At 44.3% G+C, this 9,383-nt stretch overlaps 1 protein-coding gene across 1 annotated transcript; it reads left to right on the top strand.

Annotated features, from left to right (window-relative positions):
- The first annotated feature begins 7,546 nt into the window (after nt 1-7,546).
- LOC119284333 (tryptamine hydroxycinnamoyltransferase 1-like) lies at nt 7,547-8,929 on the top strand. The gene is made up of 2 exons (XM_037563502.1): nt 7,547-7,918; nt 8,003-8,929. Exons 1-2 carry the CDS (start codon nt 7,547-7,549, stop codon nt 8,927-8,929), a joined length of 1,299 nt encoding a protein of 432 aa, XP_037419399.1.
- The last annotated feature ends 454 nt before the right edge of the window (nt 8,930-9,383 follow it).

The following is a 9,383-nucleotide window of genomic DNA, read 5'->3' as shown; positions in this document are numbered from 1 at the left end:
GTTGAACTAGTTGAATTAATAGAACTAGTTTATTTTTAGTAAGAAAATTTAGGTATATGAGATTATTTGAACTAGTTGAATTAATATAACTAGTTTATTTTTAGTAAGAAAATTTAGGTATATGAGAAATGAGATTATTTGAACTAGTTGAATTAATATAACTAGTTTATTTTTAGTAAATGCTTAGTTGAACTAGTTTATTTTTAGTAAGAAAATTTAGGTATATGAGATTATTTGAACTAATTAAAATTTAGGTATATGAGATTTTAATAGAACTAGTTTATTTTAGTAAGAAAATTAATAGAACAAGTTTATTTTTAGTAAATGCTTAGTTGAATTAGTTGAATTAATAGAAGTAGTTGAATTAGTTGAATTAATTGAATTAGTAAGTGTTTAATGTTTCGCCTATGTGAACATAGGAAATGTCGTCTGACGACGGAAAAGATTTCATTATGTGCGAATACTATGAAGACCAGTGCGGTCTGTGCGACAGAAATTTCCTTGTTGATGATAGGCGATTCAGCATCAAGCTGGATGAGACCTTCGGATGCGATACAGTAAGTCACAACGACAAGTCTATTTTCGTAATTAAGCATGACTTATATATGCTTCATTTGCCTGACTTATAATTTTTAATTTTCACTATTCTACTAGCACATCCCCTGCCATGCAAGAATTTTCGTCTTGGATAAGATAGATTTCAATGCTATGAAAACTATGGAGGTAAAGAGAGTTTACCTGAAAACTGAGCATGGATATACTTTCAATGTCAAAGTATACAGTGCAAACACGTACACCTATTTTGAATGAAAAACTTGGCAAGCACTATGCAAGGCTTATGCATTTGAGCCTGATATGGTTATCACCTTTGATATTCGTCAGGAAGATGATATTGAAGGTAATAGAGACATATGGGTCGATGTGCAGAGGCCTCCAGTTCTACCATTATGTGAGTTCTTCTCAACTATATTTTTGTATTTGATATTGCTTATTCAAAAATAATTGACAACTAATTTTTATTGACAGCTTATTTCCATTCAAGCAAATATGTCCGGCGCTTGGTAGACAGGACCTACTACTGTCCCGGAGCTGAACTAAACTGCGAGGAGATAAGTCATTATGTTTCATGGCTTGAGGATATTCATACTGTCAAGACAAATTTTCTTCCTGCACTTAGAAATATTAGTACTCAAAACATGCGACCAATAGTGATCGTATTGAACTACGGTCACATCTATTTAGGAATGATGGTAAGATTTTTACTATTTTTCCTCAGTGCATCTTTTGCATACATAATTTTTTTGCTAAACTTTCATTCCTAAAAATATTACTCCCTCCATTCCCTTATACAAGGCCACAAACTCATATTACAGGTACCAAGGTAAACTTTAATGACTGTTTTGCAAACCAACTTTTCTTCTCGTTAACCGGGATTATTAATATGCATGCATGCATGCAAGGAAGAAACAAGAAGGAAGTAGCACAATGTCATTATGACTACATGCATGCAAGTATTAAACAAGTTAGTAGTACGAGAAAATATCATTAAATTTTGCCTCGATTACTGTTAGTGGCCTTGTATAGATGCAAAATGTATTTTTCATAGTGGCCTTGTATAAGGGAATGGAGGGAGTAATTAAGTACTATACGATGTTCTTCAACAGGGACTCCCGATGACAGTTGTGCCTCAGGGGATCGAGACTAAAGGTTGCATGTCAATTGTTAGCTTACGGCCAAGATATCCTACATTGCACATGAGTGCATTCAGGATTTCTAGAAGCGATGAATGCTTAATAGTGAAAGATTGAAGGAAAATTGTTAACGATCGCAGAGAAGTACTAGGGGGGCAGCAATGAGAAGCGCAGCCCACGATTAGGAGACAGGTTCATCTGCATGCTCCAGTATGATGAATCAGGAGATCTATACATGTTCTATGCTATTTTACCTGAGAGAGAGCAGCAGGAGTGATTTAGCTAGTTCATGCTCTTAGTACTTGTCATTTCATGTCCGTGTTCTTCGTTCTGAACTTAATCTCAAAGAGTGATTTGCTTTCGTGGTGTTATATATGAATGCTTATAATATCATGACAATCATGTTGAACTCTGATGATATTTTTGCTTCTGGTACAACTGAATGTTTGTTCTTTAAGCTAGTGTTGGTGGTGATTAGATAGTGGTAATGACTATGATGATTAAATAGTGATAATGACCACTACGATGATTTTTAGCTAGCTAGCTAGAGTATATATACTCATGTTGATGATATGATGCAAGAGTTTTTATATTAATATGATGATGATGAGTTATTATATCATTTAATGAAAGAAACCACAGATTAGTTTCAGCTGGATGGATCCTACCTAAGTGATCAAGTATATGCCATATCCATATATATTATACTTGATCACGTAATTAGGTGATCAAGTATAATATGGATATGGCATATACTTGATTACTTGGCTAGTAGCTAGATCCAATGCATCTAGTCGAAACTAATCCACGGTACTTTCACCTAATGATTTAACAACTCATTATAATGTAAAACAATCACTAAATGAAATTGAAAACACAAAATTAATGGAAAAATTAAAAAAACACCCAAACATTTAGTACCGGTTGGTGTTACCAACCAGTACTAATGTCCTACACGCACCCGGGCCTGGCTCGTGCCACGTGGTGGCACTTTAGCGCCGGTTCGTGACGAACCGGTACTAAAGGGGGGGACCTTTAATCCCCACTCTTTAGTGCCGGTTGGCGAACCGGCACTAAAGGCCGTTACGAACCGGCACTAAAGGCCAGTTCTGCACTAGTGTTACAACCAATGCTAGCGTTGGTGCTTCCCCAAGGAATGCTACACTAGTTACAGTCAGGCCCTATTTTCCACCCAACTTATGCCAAAATGAGGCTCTATGCGGAGGAATACCTCGCAGAACTATGTACGAGCTCGTAGTAGGCTTTTTACTATGTGTTTACCCCGCGCTACTACTAGGTTTTTCCCTAGTAGTGGAGGCTATGAGGAGAGTGGAGTTGGGTGCGAGGTGGTGGGAAGGCATGGACAGGAAAACCCAGACCTTGAACAAGGTGGGGGATGTCCACGACACGCTTGTCTGTCCAAGGTTCTGGAACTCGGGAGGCGAAGTGGATCTCGTCTCCAACGAGGGGCGAGCGACACTTAACCTCGTTTGGTAATTTGACAAAGCTGTGGTTTGTGTTAGTATGGTTGAGTGGGAGTGGAAAAGCATGAGAACTGCCATTAACATGTTTACCATGGAAGATATTGGAAACTATTGTCGTAAACCGTTGATAGAAAAGCTACACCTCTCAAGATAAATTTATCTCTGTTTTAAACCAATGAGCTATAGTGCATGTTAATCTCCGCTTCCTTCTACGAAGTGACTATCTATTTACTTTTATTGTTAAGTCATTTACATTTGTTGTTGAGTTAATTTCATCTTTCTCTCGTTCAGCACCACATACTGAGCATGGGGATCACTCTTAGCTTTGTATGCATTCTTCTAATAGTAATTTGTTGAGCATGGGGATTCGATCGATGCTAGACCTCAGTGGATTTGTTTGGATGCAGTCTGGAATCATGTGTCTGCGGGTTGGATCCTCCAGATCTATACTTATCTTCACCAGCGGCGGTTGTCGTTCTAGTGCACTGGTCATACCACAATAAGTTTTGCCCGGCTCCGGCGAGGAGGGATGATGACGGCGGTGCGTCTTCGGTCGCTTCAGAGTTTGTAGTCGTCGCTAGGTGGTCTACAAACGTAGATGTAAGTTATGTTGCTTTTTTGTATTCTTGTACAGTTATGATGTTTGATGAATAGATCAGAGTTAAGATAAACTTTATAAGCGGCTAGCCCAAATTTTATTGACCAAGGGATAGCTCATTGATCGATTCCCACGGACAAGACATGGGGGCAGCACAAATCCTTGACCTCCTAAGATAATAGGGCTGGCTGGTCGATACACATGCACTGTGATCATCTGTTCAAAGATTGGTTAATTTTTGGTCTTCATCGACCAGGACAAAATTAAGACTGTGAGGTCAACCGCTGGTCTGAGCGAGGACAAAATCCCATGAACCACTCATGAACTAGGTTGTAGAGTGCCATTCTAGAGTAACTCCTTAATTATGGCTTCAATTTCATCCTGTGGTGTGAATACCTATAAGGCCTTTGATTCACTGCTTGACTATCGTGAGGTGAATCTGATGGTCACATGGTCTTTTAGGAGGGAGGGTAGTGGGTTCTAAGAACACATCGGACAAAGAGGACCAAACCTGCTTGAGTCCTCTTCTACTAGTCGTCCTCTTCTGTTTCGGGCAGTAGCTCAGCCCGTTCCAGGCCTTCCATTACTGAATCTATTAGTAGTTGCACTTTTCGACATATGCCTTTATTTAGGCATTGGTTGTAGGCATCCCCTTCTCTTCAAGGAATTTCTGCGCTCGGTTCCTGATCAAGTGTTGGAAAACCGGAATATGATGCTTTCTACTTCAGAAGTAGGGTTGGCCTGAAGCCAGGGCAGATCCTCCTCCGCCGCCGCTCTAGTCTCCTATACCGCCGTTCTACCCTGCTGTCGTTGGCCGCCACCACCAGGGCAAAGCCCCATGAGGTGGCCGATGGCGGTGGGTGCCTTGAAGCTCGCCCTGGCCTTGCGCGGCCCCTCCACTTTGTCCCCTGTGCAAGGTACGCCACCATTGAGCGGCTGCACCCCAGGTGGCTAGCTACCTATATCCAGTGTTCCAGCACATGGATGATGTGGTTGCTCGCGCCTATGATGGCCTCCGACACGGATCCGTGCACTCCATCATGGTTTCTCCTTGTTGTCCTGCAGGAGCATCCCTATCTGCTGTGTGCGGGCCAATTTCCGGTCGGATTAGGCCTTGGGGGCTGGCGTGCGTCGAGCTCTCTACTGGGAGGTGGACCGTGGCAGCGAGGTAATGTCCTTTCACGCTGTCCATGGCATGGTAGTGGTGTTTCATATCTGGCATGTCGGGTGGTTGTTACTGCAGACTGTGCTACAGTTAACTCATACAGCTCCATGACGGCCGTGGTCACTGAAAAATCTTCAGGAGTCTTCATTTCTCAAGATTCAGTGGTTGACTTTGGCGATGAGAAGCGAATTGTGGACCAGGGCTTGCCGCACAGGGTTGGTTGTGCAGCGGCGGCAGTCGCATTCCATGGAGCTGCTGGGATTGCGGAAAAGTGGTGGCGACAACACTTAAGTGACTTTGATGGTGGTGCACTCGAACACCCAATCTCAAGCTTTGGGCGACAGCCTTGGTCTGACCTGAGCTGGTTATACCTGGCAATGGCGATGTTTTTTTTATGTCGCTATCTTGTTGAAGGCATTGCTCGGATATGCATGGATTGATTCTTCAGGGTAAAAACCTAGAGTTTGACTTTGGTGATTGGATCCGGTGACGACTACGCTTGAGTGTCACTCCCTTCCTGAATGCGTTGCTATTGAAGAACCTCGTCGCCCATGTGGTGTCATGAAATGGTAGGTGCGAATATGGTCATTACAGTTGTTTGCCGATCGTGTATATGGTTATTTTGGAGTTCTTTTTTCTTTTCTTTTTTCCTCACCTATGCATAGTTTTGGTCTAATATGACTTTGCTAGTTTGTCGGCGTGTTTATGTGCTAGTGGATGTTGGCTGTGGGCATCCTACCTATGCAGAGGCCGTGTGTGTGCTTATTGTGTTGTGTATCCTCTCGATGCATCATTATGAGTCGATAATCCACCTTTTGTCGGAAAAAAATAACTCAGCATCTTGGTTGAAAAACGGTTCAAATTAAACCAGATTGATGTTTCAGGCGTTTGGCTCCAGATCCCACCTTGAAGAATATCAAAACCCGGGCAGCATCACATGGTGGTTAGCAAATAATATATGTTAATTCGAGCCATCTCCATTGGCTAGCTAAGAGTAAGTATCATAGACCCGCCAAAAAAAAGAGCACGTATAATGAGAGGCATACTATTAGCCATAACCACTCGCCTCTCGCCGGTGTGATGCAGACAGTCATTTATTGAACAAAGTACCAGGTTCACAACATGGTCTTAAATGAACTGGCGAAAATAGGGTAACATGACTATACACCTATCCTATTGTTGGACCGTCATCCAAACCTGTTGTAAGTTAGTTTTCAGATCATGAACTATAAAGGAATTATCAAAATATACGATCTAAAAAAATCAAATTATAATACCCATAAATACATTATGAAAGCATAAAGTTCACGATATAGCTAGTGATACAAATTTAACAGTGTAGTTGCTCGTATTTTTTGTCTATAAACACAAATAATTTCAAAAGTTTGTTCTCACAATTTTCTTTAAAAAGTTTGATATAGTTAAGACATCATAATAAACATTATAAACCAGGATGGAGGTAGCAATTTGTTTCTTCGAAGCATTAGAGCATCTCCAACATGCACACAAGAACTACTCCGCACGCTAAAATTCAGGTTTTTTGGGCCCCAGACAGCTCCAACAAAAACTGTAAAATAGTGCACGCACAAAAAAGCGCTATCAGACGCTGCAGGGGCGCCGGATTGCGCGCGCTTCACAATTTGTACCGCGTGTTTTTTTGGGCGCGCGTTTTTGGCATCTGCTAAATCAATGTTGGGCCCGACGCGCTAAAAGTGCTACAGTGGCGCGCTAAAATTATTTTAGCGCGCGAAACTTTTATGCGCCTGTTGAAGATGCTCTTAGGATAGTCGTATTTGCGTCACCTTCAGATCGTGGAGCCACGGGGTATTATATAACACGGCAGCACGTGCCACAACCAGGAACAGACTGACTTGACATCGAGATTGGTGACGAGCTCATCTAAGTCAAGGTCTCGGTCTTTCAGATATGCACACCCACACCAGTGGCGGTGTCAGGCCCATGCAGCGTGAGCCCCATTTCGTTCACATACTGTAGCAATTACTGTACCTAATAGCACTCAAAGGTCGCTGCTATTGGCCACACCCATATGCGTGCCACTTCATTAATTGTTGGCACGTTACTTATTGGCGACAACGAGGATGGACTGACCACCAAAGCCGTCTGTTCAAACCGGGCAACCAAGTGGGAATTCCGCCATTTCTAATTGCTCTCTCTCTCTCTCTCTCTCAATTTATTAAAGCAACTAGCAAAGTGGCCAGCACAATCGTACATGCAATATTGGTAATTTCATGAGCAACCAAAATATTTACTACGGTACTACATGGAATTTTGTAGTGTATTTCTTTGGACCGTGATTGTAGTCTCTCTCCCCATATATATAATGGAAGGCAGGTAGGCCACTGAAACTAAAAAAACCATAGCTTAATAACCAAGTCATAAAAGGAAAAAAAAGACTACAAGATAAACTTTGGTTTCGAAGTTGAGAGTCGCTAACTAAAGTACAGTAGTAGTTACGATGTACACTTCTCTCCTCTACATACATACGCAAGCACACGCCAATATATGGACCGGCAATCTCACAAAGGAACGGGGATCACATCGCATGCCATGCCAATATAATTCTTGGTCATCTAGCAAGCTTCGAACCATGGCAGTGAATGTGGAGATCACACGGAAGGCAGTGCTGAGGCCTTCACCGGAGTCAGCATGGGACGGCGCCATAAAGGTTCCCATCACTGTCTTCGACCGCGCCTCCACCGACGGGTACATCCCGACGGTCTTTGCGTGGAGCTCGCCGGCGCCTACCAACGGCGCGCTCAAGGACGGCCTCCTCGCCACCGTCGCAAGGTTCCCGCACCTGGCAGGGAGGTTCGCCGTCGATGACCACGGAAGGAAGTGCCTCCACCTCAACAACGCCGGGGTGCTCGTCATTGAGGCTACTGCCGGGGCGGACCTAGCAACGGCATTGGCGCACGACGCCTCCGCCCATATCGGCGAGCTATACCCAAAAGCGAAGAAGGTACGTACGTCCGTAGTAGTAGATGTGGGCGAGGCATACAGAGTGTTCTCCTTTTCCAAAGGTGCAGTTCTTGGTCGTGTGCAGGAACATGCGGACGAGCCTGTCTTCCAGGTGCAGCTGTCGCGGTACACGTGCGGCGGGCTTGTCATCGGCATGGCCAGCCATCACCAGGTCGCCGATGGCCAGTCCATGAGCGGCTTCTCCACCTCCTGGGCCACCGCCGTCCGCACTAACTCCGCTACCTTCCCGTCGCCATTCCTCGACCGTGGGGCCACCGACAACCCCCGCAGCCCGCCGTTGCCGGCTTTCGATCACGGAAGCATCGAGTTCAAGGGCGAGCACAGCTCCAGCCGCTCCTACAGAGTCCTCCCCTTGGACAGGATCAAGAACCTGGCAGTGCACTTCCCGGGCGAGTTCGTCGCCGAGCTCAAGGCCCGTGTCGACGTGCCATGCAGCACGTTCCAGTGCCTCCTTGCACACGCATGGAAGAAGGTCACGGCGGCACGCGACCTGGCCCCGGATGATTTCACGCAGGTGAGGGTCGCCGTAAACTGCCGGGGCCGGGCGAAGCCCCCAGTGCCCATGGACTTCTTCGGAAACATGGTCCTCTGGGCATTCCCGAGGATGCGGGTCCGTGATCTCCTATCCGCCAGCTACCCCGCTGTGGTCGGCGTCATCCGTGACGCCATTGCGTGCGTGGATGACGAGTACATCCAGTCGTTCGTGGACTTCGGGGAGGCGCAGCGCGACGTTAAACTAGCATCCACGGCGGCAACGCTGGGCATGGCGTTCTGCCCTGACCTGGAGGTGGATAGCTGGCTCGGGTTTGGCTTTCACAACCTTGACTTCGGTGGTGGGCCGCCGTGCGCCTTCCTGCCGCCGGACCTTCCCATCGATGGAGTAATGATCTTGGTGCCGTCGTGCGCAGCCAAGGGTGGCGCCCATCTGTTCGTGGCTCTTGACAGCGAGCACGTAGAAGCCTTCAAGCAGATTTGCTATTGCATACAATGATAAACGATGACCGCAAATTATAGCGTCGGTTTTGCTAGATCTCAGCCGACTGAGATCTAACAAAGTTCCAATCATAGCACAATGTTTACCAAGCCCTTTAATATCATTCATGGTCCTCTCTAAAGTTTTAGACATGTTTATCATTCTTTTTTTAGAACGAAGGCTTGAGTACATCTGGCTTCAATTAATAAAGTCATCAAGAGGTCAGAATTACATTGCAGCATACAAACAAAGCAAAGAAAAAACAAAGCGGCAAAAGATACATGTTATTTTATCCCTTTTTAAGCTAAGTACATGTTCGAAAGTTGTACTTAATTTTCTAAAAGATGTTCTTGCTTTTAAAAATGTTCAAAATTTCAAAACAAATGGTCGTTTTAAAAAACAATTCAAAAAATAGGGATTTTCAAACAATGTTTTTATTTTTCAAAAAATGTTGCGAGTGCATTTGTTCAAC

Source organism: Triticum dicoccoides, chromosome 4A (assembly GCF_002162155.2).
Source record: "Triticum dicoccoides isolate Atlit2015 ecotype Zavitan chromosome 4A, WEW_v2.0, whole genome shotgun sequence".
NCBI lineage: Eukaryota > Viridiplantae > Streptophyta > Magnoliopsida > Poales > Poaceae > Triticum > Triticum dicoccoides.
Note: the sequence above shows the minus strand (reverse complement) of the source record. Positions and strands in the feature narration are given on the sequence as shown.

What these genes read in the sequence shown, in the direction of transcription:
- LOC119284333 (XM_037563502.1), top strand. Translation starts at nt 7,547, where the DNA reads ATGGCAGTGAATGTGGAGATCACACGGAAGGCAGTGCTGAGGCCTTCA. An exon ending in TATACCCAAAAGCGAAGAAG is followed by an intron (nt 7,919 to 8,002) that starts GTACGTACGTCC and finishes GGTCGTGTGCAG; the next exon opens with GAACATGCGGACGAGCCTGT.